Raw genomic sequence first — 19,871 nt, 5'->3', positions numbered from 1 at the left:
AGTTATTAAGGAAAGCATCAACCTGGAAACATACTATGAGAAAATGGTCATTAAAGAAATTACCTATAATCAGGGATGGTCATAAAATTTAGTAACAGTTATGTATATATATATATTTTTTTTTTCTTAGGCTCTCTATTGAATATATAATGATGGCCAAGCCAGTAAGTTCTTACAAACTTGTTTTCTGGTCTGTAAAATAAAGAAAACACTTACTGAAGTTGGTCTCTATGGAGGTGTAATGAGGAAGAAAACATGAAAGCACTAGGTCCAATCACATAACTTAATGTGACTAGATAGGCCACATAAAGGATTAAGAGACAATTTTCAGCAATTTCCTTGCCTTTGGAGGGATTGTCAAACACTGCTGACTTGCTGATCCAAAACCTGTTGCCAACAAGTCGGCTTTGACTCATAGCAGCCCTAGAGGACAGAGTAGAACTGCCCCATAGAGTTTCCAAGGACCGCCTGGTGAATTTGATCTACCGACGTTTGGTTAGCAGGTGTAGCACTTAACCACTACGCCACCAGGGTTTCCTGATGTTAAATTGAAAAGGCTTCATATGCCTCTTAGATATCTATCCCTTATATGCCTCCTAGGTTGGGGAGAATGTCTCATGCATGAATTATGTGCATGTCTAGTGCCATGATCTTGCCGTGATTACACCTTCAAATCCAGTTTGCTTAATTAATAAATGAGCTTGTACCTTCTTTGGGACTTGCAGCTAAGGGAAAATAACCACCATGGGGTGGGGAAATGAGAGCTTCCACTTGGAATTCATCCTTCTTGGAATTTTTGATCACAGTCCCACCCATACCTTTCTCTTCTCTCTGGTCCTGGCCATCTCCACAGTGGCATTCATGGAAAACACCGCAATGGTTCTTATCATCTACTTGGACACCCAGCTCCACACCCCCATGTACTTCCTCCTCAGCCAACTCTCTCTCATGGACCTAATGCTCGTCTGCACCACAGTACCCAAGATGGCCTTCAACTACTTATCTGGCAGGAAATTTATCTCTCTGGAAGGCTGTGGAACTCAGATACTCTTCTATGTGTCCCTTCTTGGAGCTGAATGCTTCCTGTTGGCTGTCATGGCCTATGACCGCTATGTGGCTATATGCCACCCTCTTCGATACACCATCCTCATGAATCAGAAACTCTGCATGCTCTTGACTGTTGCTTCCTGGATCCTAGGCTCTCTTGATGGCATCATTGTGCTTGCAGCTGCCCTGTCTTTCACTTACTGTCGCTCTCTGGAAATCCATCACTTTTTCTGTGATGTTGCTGCCCTTCTGCCACTATCTTGTACAGACACCTCTGCATTTGAAAGACTTCTTTTCACCTGCTGTGTGGTGATGCTAATCTTGCCAGTTTCAGTTATCATTATTTCCTATTCCTGTGTCCTCCAAGCTGTCATCTGCATGGGCTCTGGGGAAAGTCGCCACAAGTCTTTCACCACCTGCTCCTCCCACCTGACTGTGGTTGGACTCTATTATGGTGCCGCCATGTTCATGTACATGAGACCAGCTCCCAACCATACACCAAACCAGGACAAGATGGTGTCAGCCTTCTACACCATCCTCACTCCCATGCTGAACCCCCTCATTTACAGCGTCCGCAACAAAGAGGTATCCCAGGGACTTAAGAAGTTATTGGGGAAAGGAAACTTAATATAACTTTTTCAAACATCTTTTGAGTACCTGCTCTGGTCAACATTCCAGAAACTGGAATTACTTGCATCATTCTATTCCTGCTAGTTTATCTTTTTCCCCACTTTTTCAAGTTTAAAATATCTTTATTTAGTATAAACTAATCTTTATTTAGTATAATATTATATAAATGACAAGTGTAAAGTGAGCTGGTTTTGGACATCAGCATTGGCTGCTCCACCTCTGGGAATTTCTCTTATGTCATTAGCGCTGTTAGCTATGAGTGCAACCTGGTCTTACTTAGGATGCTTGCTTTCAAGTCAGGTTTAACTCTGAGAATTCTTTGCTGCACCCAAGAATAAGGGTTAGAATTGATTCACTACTTCCGGTTGGAATCCTCTTTGTTCATTAATTGCTTATTTGCCAGTAAAACCAAAAAAAAAAAAAAACCCACTGCCATCGAGTTGATTCCTACTCATAGTGACCCTTTAGGACAGGGTAGAAATGCCCCATAGAGATTCCAGGAAGCACCTGGTGGATTCGAACTGCTAACTTCTTGGTCACCAGTTGTAGCACTTAACTACTACAAGACCAGGGTTACCAGTACTTACCCTCAATTTTCACCTTTCCTTGATCAGGGTATTGGCTGCTTTATTCTTGAGTCTTCTCGACTTAATTCCCAAGCCTTTAGAAGTTGAGAATTAAGTCTCAGCTTATTATGCCATCAAATCTTATGTGAGCATAAATAGCTCTTGAAATCCCTATTTTTTTGCTTCTCTGTATAAAGTATCTAATTGGTTTGGCTGTGCAATCTTCATCTTCATCATGATTGCTTTTATTCCTCACTCATCATTATCATAACAGCCAGAATCCATTTGAAGAGAGAACTATCAGTTCCTGGGATTGTTAACCATGATTATTGACATAGCAATGAAAAAATGATTCCCCAAAAATTATCCTGAAAAAAATTTTAACTTTTACATTCTAAACTGGCAGCTGTTTTCTTGAAGAGATTTAATGGTTTCTAAATCCACCCACACCAGTTGCTGTATTGTACTTGGAGCACACTCTTTGATTATCTCTCTGCTATAATTGAACGGTTATAATTTGCACTTTGAATTTCTATATCGTCTACACCCTTGAAAACTGAAGAAAATGCTTGCCTGCTCCACTGGAACTGCCTTGATTTCTCTATACATATTTTTGTTTTAATTAATCTTTATTATGTAACATTTTATTGCTATATACTTGCATTTATTTTCCAGAACTAAATTTTATGCTTTAAGGACATGCTTTAAGAACACACCTTAGATAAAGTTTACATACAATAAAATTTACCCTTTAAAGTATGCACATCAGTGAGTTTTACTATATTCACAGAAATGTGCAATTGTTACCACTGTATAATTTCAGAACATCCCCATGATTCTGTAACCTTACCCTGTGAATGCCAATAAATTTCCTTTAGTCCTTAAACTAACCCAAGCCAGATTTGTCCCACTTTGCATTTGCAGAAGGACCAGCTGTGACCTCAACAGAGGACTCAGCAACAGGAAAGAATCAGAAGGAAAATCATCACCTGGACCCTATTCTGAAGCAAGAGGTTTGACAAGAATCACCTCACCTCCTGTTTCCTGGCTGCTTTCTAGAATTTTCGCTTCCACATAGGCCTGCTAGGGCTTCTGTGAGTTCGATGGAGACAATAGAGTAATGAATATTTAGTGGACTTCTTCCAATGGCAGTGTATGCTAACTAGGTTGCATGGCATCTGGAATCCAAGATGGAAACCACTGATATTCAAGATGAAGTACTCTCAGCAGCCCTTGGCATCACTTATTATAGGATATAGTGCAAGTGCACTTGATCTTCAGCACTACTTCACCATCTTTGGAGGGTTAAGGGAGGTTAAACAGTGGTCATGCTTTGTTCTTCTGCACATGCAGAGCCTTTTAAAGAGGAGGGGACTGGAAAAACACTAAGAAGGAGATAGCAATTCATGGATTATTCAATATTATCTCATGTTGACAGGATGGATTCCTGTTCACCCAACTTCTAAATGGTAATCTTTTAACAGCTCTTTTGTTCAGCCACCTGCACAGCCAAACCTATCTGTCTCATTAACAAGGGAAATTCCTCTGGCACTCACCTAGTAGATGTTCATACCTGAATTAGTGTCTAATTATCAATGTAAAAGCACCTCGAGCCAGTGGCCACCTTGGTCATGGTTAGGAGACTCACCAGATCCTCCCAAACCAGAGGCTTGCTGCACACACTGAAGGTCGATGGAGGTTTCACTCATGGTCAAGGGCATGCCAGGCTCCAGAGACAGGGTCTGTGTGACACTCTGGCCCCACATTGGGCACCAAAATTGTTACCGAACCCTAGAAGGTGAGACCCTGTCTGATGTTCTCAGACTTGCCAATTATCTGGACACAAGCCTTAGAGAAAGTAACTTTATTGCAATGTGCAAAGCAAGGCAGCAGGAGGAAGTTACTCAGATCTAGCTCCCTGAGCTACAGGAAAAGCAGGGCTTCTATGTGATTTGGGCAGTAAGATGGCAGCCACATGCAAATTATAATGGTTTGAGAGTTAATCAAAGAGTGTGCTCCAAGTACAATACAGCAACAGGTGTGGGTGGATTTAGAAACCATAAAATCTCTTCAAGAAAACAACTGCCAGTTTAGAATGTAAATGTTAAAATTTTTTTCAGGATAATTTTTGGGGAATCATTTTTTCATTGCTATGTCAATAATCATGGTTAACAATCCCAGGAACTGATAGTTCTCGCTTCAAATGGATTCTGGTTGTTTTGATAATGAAGAGTGAGGAATAAAAGGAGACCTTTGTCATCAAGTCAACTCCAACTCATAGAGACCTTATAGGACATTGTAGAACTGCCCCGTACGGTTTCCAGGGCGTGCCTGGTGTATTTGAACTGGTGACCTTTTGGTTAACAGCCATAGGTCTTAACCACTACACCACCAGGGTTTCCTCTTGCAAGATTAAAATCTAAAAAAACAGTTCAAGCTAATGGTACGGGGGGGAAAAAGGAAGGACAGAAAAGCCCCACCTGGAGATGCCTGGGGCTAAAGCCAGGCCAGATAAATGGGGTCATCCATAGAAGCCAGAGACCCAAGGCCATATGCATGTAAATGGGAAGATAGTTAAGTAGAGCAGAGTAAATTGGAATGTTTTAAAAGGGTTATGTGTTCAGGATCATGCATTTATCTGAATGCACCGTGGATATTGAGTGTTTTTCCTACCTCATACCTAAATGTATACTCTGTCCTATAGGGTCGCTATGAGTCGGAATCGACTCAATGGCACTGGGTTTTCGGCCTAAATGTATGCTAGAAATGAATATTGAGTATTATAGATTACAGGGAGCACGTAGCTCTGCCTTCAGTCAGTACTTACTTGGATATGATAAAAGAGGAACTAGGATTTCCTGGCGGAAACACAGGCTTTTTGTTTATAGAGTGGGGGCTTTGGTAGAAAATCTAAGCCCCACTAAAATTTTCATTTATCGACAGTCCTTTCATCTGAAGGTATAGGCCTGTTTCCCAGCTCAGCAGCCGCTACCCCTTCAGCAGAACCCTCTGCCACCCCTCCTGCAAATTGCTCACTGGCCCCACATAAGCCAGAAACTCCCAGTCCTGCTCCCCAGGGTATAGTCTCCCCAGCACATACCACTAGTGGGGTGCAATTTGGCCAGAGATTCACCCAAATCTTCCCAGGGTAATTTCCACTGAGACAAACGCCTGCCGGACTGGATCACAACAGCCAGCCTAGAGGGTTTATCTGGGTCCATACACCGTTCCCAACCTAATTCTAGAGGAATAAAAGATGGTCTTAGAGAAAGCATGTCAAGAGACCTACAGGTTGCGTAACCTCAACCCTCAAAATGATATTAGGCTCCTGGCAGCCCAGGCTGTACCTGCCATCGATATCGGGTGGGGGAAGGACAGCTAGAACATTATAAAAACTAATTGACAGCAAGGGCTTCAAAAATAGAAGAGCCTTAGGAAAGTTCAGGATATACAAAAAGACCCCAAGGAAAATCCCTCCAGCTTCCTAGAATGCTTGTACGAAGCACAGCAACAGTTTACTGATATAGACCCTGAAGACCTAGAGAATGCCAAGTAAATAAATATGACCCTCAACAGCCAAAGTGCCCCCAACAAAAGGCAGAAAATTCAAAAGTTAGTAGGAGGTCTAGGAATGAATGACTACTTCACAACTTGTTGCCCTTAAGGTCTTCAATAATCGGGACTAGATACAAGGGAAAAAGGCTTGCCTCCTGGCAGTAGCCCTTGGAGATAACCCACCACCCTGGCAGACCTCATGTTGGGTAAGTCCTCACGGGACTTAAAAGGGCTGGTGGCAAACCGAAGGCCCCCTAAAGCTAGGTCCCAGACAGTGTGGGTACTGGAAACAAGAAGGCCACTGAAAACAAGAGTGCCCCTTGTAGCCAGCCCAGTCTGAGCAAGAAAACCATAACCCATCTGCAGCTGTCAGCTGATAACTCGGACTGATGGGGCCCAGGGACTCCCCTGCAACCCATGAGGAGCCCCAGGTTGCAGTAACGGTGGGAGGAAAACTTAGTGACACAACAGACCAGAGAGCTGGAGAACAAGGCCTCTGCTGCTGTCCCAGGCACACACGGGACCCTCCAGTCACCCCAGGCAGGGACGAGGTGCAGTCCCAGCCCTCACCCAGCTTCACTGGCAGGGTGGAGAGCTGCCAAACACAGGCAGAGGCAGCACACGGTTTCAGGGCCTGGTGAGATGGTCACCATCCTTACCTCACCCCAAACCCTGACAGGCCCCTGACAGCAAAGAGCATCTTGCACATGGAACTGGAGAAAAGAAAGCCTACTAGAGGTGCCTTTTTTGAATAATGTACTATGGTCAACAGTTATACACCCCCCTAGGCACCAGAAGGGAGAGTCTCACATAATTAAAGGATCAGGCAGCCAAACAAGCCAGTAGAACAAAAATCCCTGACACTTAGTTTAATTTCTAATTTTCAGCTACCAGAAAACCCCCAGTGGACTGAATGTGATATAAACAGAGCTTGTGAATGGGACTTTGACCTTAATAACAGAGCAGAAGATGGGGTGGCTGTACAGTTCTCAAGGACTGGCATTAATACCAGAACACCTGATGCATCCACTAATAAAGGCAGCTCATGAGAGCACTCATTTTGGTCAAGATGCTATGTTTCAATAAGGTGTCACCTGTGCAAAGGACAATCCAAAACCTGGCCCACCACCCCCTATGCCTGAGGTACAAGCCTATGGGACTGGACTCAGAGAAAACTGGCAAATGGATGTAACAGTTATGCCAACAGCTACAGGAGGTTTCAAGTATCTTTTAGTGTTTGTAGATACATTTACCAGAGGGGTAGAAGCCTCCACCTTTGAAGAGAAAAGGCATCCGAGGTATGCAAAGCTCTCCTCAATGCCTAGATTTGGCCTACCTTCTTCAATTTAAGGAAATCCTGGTGGCATAGTGGTTAAGAGCTATGTCTGCTAACCAAAAGGTTGGCAGTTCAAATCCACCTGGCGCTCCTTGGAAACTCTATGAAGCAATTCTACTCTGTCCTATAGGGTTGCTATGAGTTGGAATAGACTCGATGGCAAAGGGTTTTCTTAATTCAATTTAAAGAGATAATGGAGGAACCTTTGTATCCAACATTAGAACGTTTAGGGATTCTGTGGAAGCTACCTGCGCCATGAAGACCACAGTCTTTGTGTGATTAAAAGGTCTAATTAGAAACCTAAGCTAGTGTGGGCAATGTGGGTGACCAACATGCCCTGCATCAAGCTGCTACATGGCCCTGTTTAGAGTCTGGGTGTCCCCTAGAAGCAGGCTCCAATTAAGTGCCTAAGGAATGCTGTGTGGGAGAACTTTCCTTAAGGCAGCCTAGGGATGTAGTGCTTCAGATGATCCTTAAGTAGTCCAGGAACTTAGTCACTGTATGTAACTCTGAAAGCTACTAACCATTATGCTTCCAGTTGTAAGCTCCAAATTTGTCTGCTATGGGAATAATAGCTCTCCTGTACCCTGCTCCATTTACAGTGTTTATAGGGAGGTTGTTAATTGGATTGAAAGGAAAACCTCTGAGTGTATGAAAAGGCCTGGCAGCAGGAGAAAGCCAGTAAAGCTTCTGGTGGCAGTATAACAAAAGGGTCCTGGAGATATCTGCCTGGCTTCAAATCTTGGCTCTGCTATTTTTTGATTTTGGGTCAAGGGGCTTCATGGCATGTGGTTAAGATAAACAGCCAGCTGAGTCACTGACACTTATCCCTTAAGATTAGGAATTGCTATAACTCAAGGAGGGATTGTAACCTGACTCTATGAATGCCAGTAAATTTCCATTAGTCCTTAAACTAGCCCAAGCCAGATTTGGCCTACCTTGCATGAGCAGAAGGGTCAGCTGTGACCACTAAATGACCTTAGCAGAGGATGCAGCAACAGGAGGAATGTATCATAAGGAAAATCATCACCCAGATCCTATTCCGAAACAAGAGGTCTGACCAAGTTACTTCCTGTTTCCTGGCCATCTTTTAGAATTTTCCCTCCCCCATACACTGTGCAGCCACCATCTTCCTGCATGGCCACCAGGCCACCATCCTGCTGCCCAAATCACATATAACCCCTGCTTTTCCCTGTAGCTCCAGTGGGTCCCTGTAGCTCAGGGAGCTGGATCTGAGGAACTTCCTCCTGGCTCCTTGCTCTGTGCATTGCAATAAGGTTATTTTCTCTTTCTCTAAGACCAATAATTGGCAAATCTGAGTGCTCTGGATAAGGGCCCACTTTCGAGGATTCAGTAACAATCTAAAAGAAACCCCTATACCCATTAACAGTCACTGCCCATTTCCTCCAGCCTCAGATTCTGACAGTTAATTTTTTATCATTATGAATTTGCCTATTCTGGAAATTTCATATAAATTTGATCATACGATATGTAATGTTACCCAGTTAAGGTCCGTGCCCTGGAGCAGTCAAGCCAATGAAACGTACTCCAAGTCAGAAAGAGTGAGAAAGTTTATTAAGGAGATATATACACCATGGTATACATCACTGGGGACCCAGCAGCAACACCACTGTCTCTATGCAGTCCCAAAGAGCAATTTCACATTAGAGCTTATATGGAATCTTACAAGTGTTAGAAGTGTCTTTGTAGTCTGCAGATGGCCTGGCCAGAGGAGTTATTCATTACAAGATAGTGACAAAAGACACTTTATCAGACTACAGAGATACATATCAGATACCTGACCTCTGATTTTCCTGTGGGGGTTGTAAGTCACAGGTGGTCTGACAGAACAGAACAAATTTATCTGCATCAGATTAAAACAAAGAACAAAGCCATTCACATTAGGTCAAAACAAAGTCATTAACAGAGGTACGTGAAGGAGGCAGTCAGAGGAAGAAGAACTTAAATATTCATCATGGGGTTAGTTATGTCAAGCTCTCAGTTGCCCATTTTGAAAAAGGAGAAAACATGCTGGGGAGTATTGGGGTCACATGTAACCTTTTGTTACTGGTTTTCTTTCACTTAGCGTAAGGTTCATCCAAGTCAAAGCATGTATCAGTGCTTCATTATTTATATGGTTGAACAATATTTCACTCTATGGTTATATCACATTTTATTTTCCCATTCATCTGGATGGACACTTAGATTGCTTCCATCTTTTGGCTCTTGTGAATAATGCTGCTATGAACACTGGTGTATAAGTATCCGTTTCAGTTCATTTATTCAAATCTTTTGGGATGTATACACTTAGGAGTAGCATTGCTGAGTCACATGGAAACTCTATATTTAACTTTTTAAGGAACTGTCAAAATTTTTTCCAAAGTGGTTGCATAATTTTACGCAATGATGGTTCTGATTTCTCCACATGCTCCCTATTAAAAAAAGTTCTCCTTTAAAAAAAAATATATATATATATATATATATATTATTATAACCATCCTAGTAGGAGTAAAATAGCATATCATTTTGGTTTTGAATTGTGTTTCTTTAATGACTAATGATGCTGAATATCCTTTCAGCTGCTTATTAGCCATTTGGAAGAATGCATACTAAAATATTTCACTTATTTTTAAACTGGATCTTTTGTCTTATTAGTGTTGAGTTATAAGTGTTCTTTATATATTTGGGATACTAAAGCCTTTATTAGTTATATGATTTGCAAATATATTTTTTCCAATTTATGAGTTATCTTTTCACTTTATTGATGATGTCCTTGGAATCACAAATGTTTTTATTTTGTTATTCTCAAGTTGATCTATTTTTTCTCTTATTGTTTATGCTTTTGCTTTTCATGCTATTTGTAAGAAATCATTATACTATCCAAGGTCACAAAGATATAGCCTATGTTTTCTTCTAAGAGTTTTATAATTTTAGTTCTTATATTTAAGTCTTTGATCCATTTTGAGTTAATTTGTGTGTGTGTTGTGAAGTAATTTTATTCCTTTGCATTTGCATTTGCATGTCCAGTTGTTCCAGTATTATTTATTTAAAAGACTTATTTCCTATTGAATTAGTATCCTTGTCATAAATCAATTGACCGTAAATGTATGTGTTTATTTCTGGACCCTTAATTCTAGTCCCTTCATCTATATGTCTATCCTTATGTTAGTACTACACTGGTTTGATTACTGTATTTTATAGGAAGTTTTGAAATTGGGAAGTGTGAGTCATCTAACTTCATTCTTATTCAAGGCTGTTTTGACTATTCTTGGACTCTTAAATTTCCTTATGAATTTTAGGATCAGCTTGTTTGCTTCTGCCCAGGGAAGGTTATTAGAGACTCATCACTTAAGGTTTTTACTGGAGGCTGCTAATATAAGTATCTCTGCCTCACACATATCAAAATTCAAGACTCTGGGAATGAAATAAGGTTTTCATCCTAAACCATTTTGTTTGTATGACCAAAGATGGACTAAACTTGCTATTTGAATGTCTCCTAGAAACATGAAAATCTGGGCCTACATAAAGAACTTAAGAACAGTTTTAGGCAGAGTGAACCACTATTACTAGTTAGGGAATGATGGGAATGTTCTAAGAGTAAAGTTCTTAGACACCAGCCAAGGACCAGTAACACAAGCAGCCTGTTCTAAGGACAGCAGTCTCAGACATGTTATGCTAATGCATTTGTGCAGTCTCCAACCTTGGCTCTTTGCTTTCGGTGCCAACCAAAAATTCTTCTACACGTCATTGGTCACATTCTATTTAAAACCCCAGAATAGTTATGTTAAGGTCACTACTATCCTCAGGACATGAACTATTGACACGCTGTCTAGATTCACTCTTCCTGAATGATTTGATGCACTTTTAGCAGTACTGTTGGCAGACAGCTTTCATCTGTCAGCCTGTACGTTTTCAGGGATTGCTTCAGCAGCAGAGAGTTGCCTTGCCTAGGAAGTCTCACACCCAATGACCGAGTAATGTAGAATTATAAAGACCAAACAATATTGGCCAATTTAGGCCAATGCAAAAGGACAAATCCAACTCCAGAGTTCCCCGTTCGGTAAGCTGAAGCTTTCGTTGGGGTGTCGTAGTTGAATCACTCGTCACCCCGAGGCAATGAGGACCCCATCAGTGAAGGTAAGTGGGGCATAAGAATCCCTGGCACTAGGTGGACACCCAAGGTTTTTTAAAGAGTAGACAGTGGAGACTTGGGATCAGTTATAAAAAGAAAATCATTAGCTGATGTAACATGTCAGGCCTTTGAAAAAATATTTGGCAAATAGTGACTGTCCCTGAAATAGGATGGCTATAGCTAAGTTCAACTGATGTTCTGGAAAATAACCAAAAGATATAAGTAATTAATTGACATTTGAAAGCTACGTGAAAGCCAGATGGATCGTTTGAAATATATTATCTCCTACAGAGAGAGGACAACTTAAGCCACGGTCAAGACAGAAAACTTAATAATGAGAGTAGTGGAGCTTCAAGAAGTTTAAATTACCAACCGAGAGAGCTATCTGATACATGAAATGCTGACATCTGTGTTTATGTCTCTGAATTTCTTGAATTCCTATATTTCTTTAAACCCTCTGAATATGCTGAAGTCTCCCCCCTTCTTGGTAATAATCTAGTCAAAAGCAAGCCAGACAGTTTGCCGTCTAGTTGATTTTTGACTCATGTTGACACCATGTGCAACGTCCCCTTAATCAGAGGCTATGCAGAGGTTTCTACCCCATAAGACAACATACACATCTTCTGGATACACCCTGATAGCCTCTCCTGGCCACAGGGCCTATAAATAGGATTAAGTTACAATTGAACAAAGCAGAGGAATTGCTGGGTCTGATAAAGGAGAAAAGGAAGTGTACCACAAAGAGGTATAATATTTTACCAGTAGAGGCCAGTAGAGTTCAGGTGGGACTGGATGGAATTGAGGATAATAGATCAAACAGACCAAAACATAGGTTAGTAAGGGAGAGTTTATCAACTTAGAAGCACTCACCTAGGACCAGATTTAACATCCTAACAGTAACCCATGAGATGGCCTAAACTTGCTATTTGAATGGCTCCAAGAAACATGAAAATCTGGGCCTACATAAAGAACCAAAGATCTCCTGAAATGAGCAAAATATTAGAGTATTAGACAATTTTTTTTTCTAATTTGAATCACTCTGAAATATAATTGTTTGCTTAAAGCACAAATAATAACAACAAATTGTAAAGTTTATAATGTAAGTAAAACTAAATTGCATAACGACAATAACGCATTGAATGGGACAGATAAATTAGGTGTATATGGTTGCAATGTTCTTATATGTAAAATGGTATAATATTAGAAGATAGACTCTGATCAATTAAAGATGTAATTGTAAACCCTATGGCAACCTCTTCAGAAAAAAAAAAAAAGAAGAAAAAGAAGTGTAACTGACAAGGTAATAGTGGAAATAAATTTCCTAATAAAAATTTCTCATATAATCCAAAAGCAGACAGGAAAAAAGAACAAATGGAATAGAAAAAAATCTAGCAAGAAGGCAGACATAAATCCAACCCTATTGATATTTACATTAAATATACACCATATAATCATTCCAATTAAATAAATATCAAGAATTATGTGAGGACAAAGGTCAGTTGTTCCAATACAAAGTAGGAATGCCTCGCACAGTTTCTTGAATTGAGCCAGTTTTCCAAACTGGAACCATAGACTGATGAGGAAGATGGGTTCCCTGAAGAATCCTGCAACACCATACAGAATGAACATAGCAACAGTTTTACCAGTCCAGGGACTAAAAATGACTCATATAGCCATGTAATTCAATGACTGTGCTCTGCAGAAAGGAGAATATAAACCATTTTGAGGACTATCAGACAGTGTTTGAATTAATTCTGATACTCAGAGTCCATCAGCATTATCATGGCCTTACAGTAGAGTTGACACATGGAGTCCAGTAATAAATTTATTCCTGGCCAGGGTGCAACTTGGACTGTGTCAACTGATCCAGTGAGATAAGAGCTATCACAGTGGGGAAAGTCAAGTGGAAGTCTCTACAGCTGCTCTCCCACACTGGCTAAGGCAGTAAATCAAAACTAATACTGTACCACAGGTGAGATGGTAGCTATAGGGCCATTCTTAAAGGTGTAAAACTGCACTGTCCAATGTAGTATCAGATAGACACGTCATTACTGAGCACTTGAAATGTGACAAATTGAGCTGATAAACTGAATTTTTAATTTTATTTAATTTAACATAAACTGAAGTACTATAAACTTTTTCATCAAACACAGTTTTATTGTTTCGGTACAGGTACATTTTACTTTGACTTACAATTTTTTTTTTTTTTTACATCAGTAAGGTCTTATTATTGTTGTTTTGCAGTTTTCATGTCAAGAGAATTACTGCCAATATGTATTTTTTAATTTTTATTGTGCTTTAAGTGAAAGTTTACAAAGCAAGTCAGTCTCTCATACAAAAATTTATATACACCTTGCTATATACTCCTAAATGCTCTCCCCCTAATGAGATAGCACACTCCTTCCCTCCACTCTCTCTTTTTCGGTGCATACGGCAAGCTTCTGACCCCCTGTGCCTTCTCATTTCCCCTCCAGAGAGAAGATTGCAACAGTCTCATGTGTTCACTTGTTTCAAGAAGCTCATTCTTCACCAGTATCATTTTCTATCCCATTGTCCAGTCCAATCCTGTCTGAAGAGTTGGCTTTGGGAATGGTTACTTCCAATATTATATGTAAACACATCACTGATCTTGTCAGCATACTCAATTTTTTTTTCTATTCATCACTGTAACATTTTAATGCCTTTCTTTTTATATTTTATGCAGATAACATGACTTACAGTGGTACCTATATTTACCATCACTGGTGATTAAACTGACAAATTAATTATTTTAAATATAATTAAATTATTTTCCAGTTTAAAAAAGTACGGGCACTTGAAAAATTAAAGACATATTTTATCTTTCAAAATGTAATTTCTGCAAAATATTTTAAAAAATAGCTTTTATTATGACAAATGATACTCCAGCTGCATTAGGTCAAAATTTTAGATTTACTGGAATTTTAAAAGGGGCTAATGGTGACGGAAAATCTCATTTATTAAGGGTAGGGTTGCACAGCTGGTTATTGTAATTGCTGTCAAGAATTTGTACACCTGTAAAGAGTTGAACTGGCAAAAGTTGTATGATAGATATATTTACAACAATGACAAAAAAAAAAAAAAAAACTCCTCATGGGACTTGGTTCCTTGGTTTAAAGGTTTAGGGTCATGGTTTCAGGGGATATCTCAGTCAACTGGCCTAAAAAAGTATTTAGTGTTCTGTTTTACCTCCTAGTTTTTTGTGTAGTGCCTGGGGTCTTAAAATCTTCCTAGCAGCCATCCAACGCACAAAAATTGGTCTCTGTTCACCTGGAACAACAGAGGAAGAAGGAAAGTCAGGAATAGGAGCAGGATAAGGAATGTGCGGGTAATTGCTTCCACGAACAACTGCCTCCTTTGCCATGAGACCAGAACTGGATGATGCCTGGCTACCAATTTTGAATATTTTGATCAAAGATTCCATAGAATTCTAATTAAAAAGGAAAAAATGCAGAACAGAATTTCAAATTCTCATGGACTCTAGAATTTATGGAGCCATGGAAGCTAGATGAGCCACTAAAACTATTGCCCTGAGATAATCTTTAAACCTTAAACCAGAAATGCCCCCTGAAGTCTTAAAACCAAATAATAGTTTAGCTTAACTAGTAAAAAAAAGTCTGCCTTGAGCACTATGCTCTTTTAAGAACTCTGTATATGGGATCAAATTAACAACAGCAACTCGAAAGATTAGATAGGAAACTTAGGGGGAAGTGAGTTTATGTTAATGGTGGGAACTGCTAAGAAAAGGAGGATGAGAATGGTTGCACAACTCAAAGAATGTAATCAGTGTTACTGAATTGAATATGTAGAAACTTGATGTGTTTTGCTGTGCATATCTCAACAACACAAAACAAATAAAATTAAAAAAGAAGATACTAATATTTCCCTGTTACCTTCAGTCCACTATGTTAAAGGTATTTATGGCTAGCTTTCTGAAACACAATCTATATGTCATAGGTACAGTTGTGAAATTCACTCAGTATATATGGACAAATGCTATGTCATTGATAGTTTGTTCAACTGTTGGAAGAAATAGAAGATAATGAATTAAAAAATTTGCTGTCCTTTGTCAGTGTTCACTGACTGAGTCATGGAAGAGTTTTACGATGATTTGTTCTACTGTTTAATTCAAGATTTTCTTGATAAAAGAAATGCGTGCCAAACATTCAATAATCAAGAAAACAAATGGTAGTGTGATTTATGTTTTATCACTGGTATCACACTGTTTATGTGACCCAGCTAAATTTGAAGCTTTAAGAGAAAGGAAAACTTATTTGTGATCTAATTAAACAAGTATGTGAGAGTATGTTGAAATGGAAAATTTTCTAAGGTATGAATCAATAATAACGGCTTTACACAGTTTGCTCACATATATTGCAGAAGAGTTTAATTGTAACAACAGTGTTATATAAATTGTCTGTAACATCCACATCAAAAATTTGAAGAACACTTTTGACAATGAATTTAGAGTCGCTTTTCAATTTATGTGTTAGCTATTTGCATTTTGTTATAATACTGAGTCAAGAGGGAAGAATTAATTTAGGTAAGTTGAAAGAGAAAATATTTGAAATGGATATGCTTTTGCTTCAAAGTAAAATCAAATTAAAAAAGATGAATGAATTCATAAATATGCATACAGATACTAAAGAAAAATAATTTTTGGTAAATGATTAAATGACTAAAAAAATTTATTTTATTGTGCTTTAAGTGAAAGTTTATAATTTAAGTCAGTTTCTCATATTAAACATATACACACATTGTTATGTGACCCTAGTTGCTCTCCCTACAAGGTAATAGCACCCTCCTTTCTCTCCACTCTGTATTTCCTGAGTCCATTCAATGAGCTCCTGTTCCCCTCTGCCCTCTCATCTCGCCTCCAGACAGGAGCTGCCCACATACTCTCATGCCTCTACCTTAGCTAAGAAGCACACTCCTCACCAGTATCATTTTATGTCTTACAGTACAGTCTAATCTTTCTCTGCAGAGTTGGCTTCAGAAATGGTTTTAGTTTTGGGCTAACAGAGAGTCAGGGGACCATGTCCTCTGGGGTCCCTCCAGTCTCAATCAGACCATTAAGTCTGGTCTTTTTACTAGAATTTGAGGTCAGCATCCCACTTTTCTCCAGCTAGATCAGGGATTCTCTTTTGAGTTCCCTGTCAGGGCACTCATTGATGGTAGCCAGGCAACATCTAGTTCTTCTGGTCTCAGGCTAATGGAGTCTCTGGTTTATGTGGCCCTTTTTGTCTGTTGGGCTAATATTTTCCTTGTGCCTTTGGTGTTCTTCATTTTCCTTTATGCCACGTGGGTTGAGACCAATTGATGCATCTTAGATGGCCACTTGCTAGCTTTTAAAACTCCAGAGGCCACTCACCACAGTGGGATGCAGAACATTTTCTTAATACATTTCTTAATGCCATTTGACCTAGATGTCCCCTGAAACCATGGTTCCCAGATCCCCCCCCCCACTACTCTGTCTCTCGAAGTGTTTGGTTGTATTCAAGGAACTTCTTAGTATATGGTTTAGTCCAGTTGTGTTGACTTGCCCTGAATTGTGTGTTGCCCTTCCCTTTGCCTAAAATAATTCTCGTCTTTTTTTTTTTTCTATCTAATTAGTGAATACTCCTCTCCTCCCTCCCTCCCCACCCTCATAACCATCAAATAATATTTTCTTCTGTGTTTAAACTTTTTCTTCAGCTCTTATAGTAGTGGTCTCATACAATATTTGTCATTTTGCAACTGACTAATTTCACTCAGCATAATGCCTTCTAGATTCCTCCATGTTATAAGATGTTTCACAGATTAATTATTGTTCTTTATTGTTGTGTAGTATTCCATTGTGTGACTATACCATAAAATGTTTATCCATTCATCCATTGATGGGCACCTTGGTTGTTTCCATCTTTTTTGCTATGGTAAACAGTGCTGCAAAACATGGTTGTGCATATATCTATTCATGTGAGTGCTCTTATTTCTCTAGGATATATTCCAAGGAGTGGGATTGCTGGATTGTATGGTAGTTCTATTTCTATCTTTTTAAGGAAGCGCCAAATCGATTTCCAAAGTGGTGGTACCATTTTACATTCCCACCAGCAGAGTATAAGTGTTCCAATCTCTCCACAACCTCTCCAAAATTTATTATTTTGTGGTTTTTGGATTAATGCCAGCCTGTTAGGGTGAGATGGTATCTCGTAGTTTTGATTTGCACTTCTCTAATGGCTAATGATTGGGAGCATTTACTCATATATCTGTTAGACACCTGAATGTCTTCTTTGGTGACATGCCTGTTCATATCCCTTGCCCATTTTTTAATTGGGTTATTTGTCCTTTTATTATTGAAGTTTTGCAGTATCTTGTGGAATTTAGAGATTAGATGCAGATAGGATTTGTCATAGCCAAAATATTTTCCCAGTCTGTAGGTTGTCTTTTTGTGAAGTCTTTGAATGAGCATAAGTGTTTGACTTTTAGAGCTCCCAGTTATCTAGTTTCACTTCTGGTGTTTATTGTTAGTAGTGTTTTCTGTGTTTTTTATGCAGTGTATTAGGTGCCCTAGCATTGTCCTTATTTTTTTCTTCCATGATTTTTATCGTTTTAGATTTTATGTTTAGATCTTTGATCCACTTTGAGTTTGTCTTTGACCTACTTTGAGTTTGTCTTTGTGCATGGTGTGAGGTATGGGTCTTGATTCATTTTTTTGCAGATGGATATCCAGTTATGCCAGCAACATTTGTTAAAGAGAATGTCTTTTCACCAATTAATGGGCTTTGGACCTTTGTCAAATGTCAGCTGCTCATAAGTAGATGAATTTACATCTGAATTCTCAATTCTGTCCATTGGTCTGTGTATCTATTGTACCAGTACCAGGCTGTTTTGACTACCATAGCAGTATGATAGGTTCTAAAATCTGATAGTGTGAGGTCTCCCACTTTGTTCTTCTTTTTCAGTAATGTTTTACTTATCCTGGGCATCTTCCCTTTCTTTATGATGTCAGTGATTTGTTTCCCCATCTCATTAAAAAATGCCATTGGAATATGGATCAGGGTTGCATTGTATCTCTAGATCACTTTGGGTAGAATAGACATTTTCACAATGTTGAGGCTTCTTATCTATGACCAAGGTATACTTTTCTACTTATGTAGGTGTCTTTTGGTTTCTTGCAGTAGTGTCTTATACTTTTCTTTGTATAGGTCTTTTACATCTCTGGTAAGATTTATTCCTAAGTATTTTATCTTCTTGGGGTCTACTCTAAATGGTATTGATTTGGTGATTTCCTCTTCAATGAATGTTCTTTTTGTTGGTGTCAAGGAATCCACCTGATTTTTGTATGTTTATCTTGTATCCTGATATCCTGCTGAACTCTTCTCTTAGTTTCAGTAGTTTTCTTATGGATTCTTTAGGGTTTTCTGTGTATAAGGTCATATCATCTTCTAATAGAGATATCTTACCAATTCGGATGCCATTTGTTTCTTTACTAGCCTAATTGCTCTGGCTAGACCCTCTAGCACAATGTTGAATAAGAGTGGTGATAAAGGGCATCCTTGTCTGGTTCCCGTTCTAAAGGGGAAATCTTTCAGACTTTCTCAGATTACAATGATATTAGCTGTAGGCTTTATATAAATGCCCTTCAGTATGTTGAGGAATTTCCCTTCTGTTCCTATGTTCCTGGAAGTTTTTATCATAAATGGGTGTTGGACTTCGTCAAATGCCTTTTCTGCATCAATTGATAAGATCATGTGGTTCCAATCTTTTGTTGTATTTATGTGATGTGTTAGATTGATTGTTTTTCTAATGTTGAAGCATCTCTGCATACCTGGTATGAATCCCACTTGGTCATTGTAAATTATTTTTTTTTGATATGTTGTTGAATTCTATTGGCTAGGATTTTGTTGAGAACTTTTGATCTAAATTCATAAGCAATGGTCTGTAATTTCCTTTTTTTTGTGGCGTCTTTACCTGTGTATCAGGGTTATGCTGGCTTCATAGACTGATTTTGGGAGTATCCCATCCTTTTCTATGCTCTGAAATACCTTAATAGTTGTAGTGTTAACTCTTCTCTGAAAGTTTGGTAGGGTTCTCCAATGAAGCTGTCAGGACCATGACTTTTTTTTTTTGTTGGGAGCTTTTAAATTACTTTGTCAATCTCTTCTTTTGTTATAGGTTTCTTTAGTTGTTCTGTTTGCGTTAGCTTAGGTAGTGTGTTTCTATAAATTTGTCCATTTCCTCTAGGTTTTCAAATTTGTTAGAGTACAATTTTTCATAATATTCTGTTATGATTCTTTTCATTTCAGTTGGTTCTGTTGTGATATTGCCCATCTCATTTCTTATTCAGGTTATTTGTTTCCTCTCCTGTTTTTCTTTTGTCAGTTTGGCCAATGGTTTACTGATATTGTTGATCTTTTCAAAGAACAGACTTTTGGTCTTGTTAACGCTTTCAATTGCTTTCTATTCTGTATTTAATTCTGCCCTCATTTTTATTATGTGCTTTCTTCTAGTACTCGAGTTCTACTTTTGCAGCTCTCTTTCCATTTGTTTGAGTTCTTGGCTTAATTAGTTGATTTTGGCTCTTTCTTCTTTTTCGATGTGTGCTTTC

General features: G+C 39.0%; 1 protein-coding gene across 1 annotated transcript; it reads left to right on the top strand.

Annotated features, from left to right (window-relative positions):
* The first annotated feature begins 744 nt into the window (after nt 1–744).
* On the top strand, nt 745–1,680 carry LOC126070468 (olfactory receptor 2M4-like). The gene has a single exon (XM_049874667.1). The coding sequence runs from the start codon at nt 745–747 to the stop codon at nt 1,678–1,680; it is 936 nt and encodes a 311-aa protein (XP_049730624.1).
* Nucleotides 1,681–19,871: the final 18,191 nt, after the last annotated feature.

This window comes from Elephas maximus, chromosome 2 (assembly GCF_024166365.1).
Source record: "Elephas maximus indicus isolate mEleMax1 chromosome 2, mEleMax1 primary haplotype, whole genome shotgun sequence".
NCBI lineage: Eukaryota > Metazoa > Chordata > Mammalia > Proboscidea > Elephantidae > Elephas > Elephas maximus.
Note: the sequence above shows the minus strand (reverse complement) of the source record. Positions and strands in the feature narration are given on the sequence as shown.

Bases quoted from the DNA above. Each gene is read 5' to 3' on its own strand.
- LOC126070468 (XM_049874667.1), top strand. From the start codon at position 745: ATGGGGTGGGGAAATGAGAGCTTCCACTTGGAATTCATCCTTCTTGGA.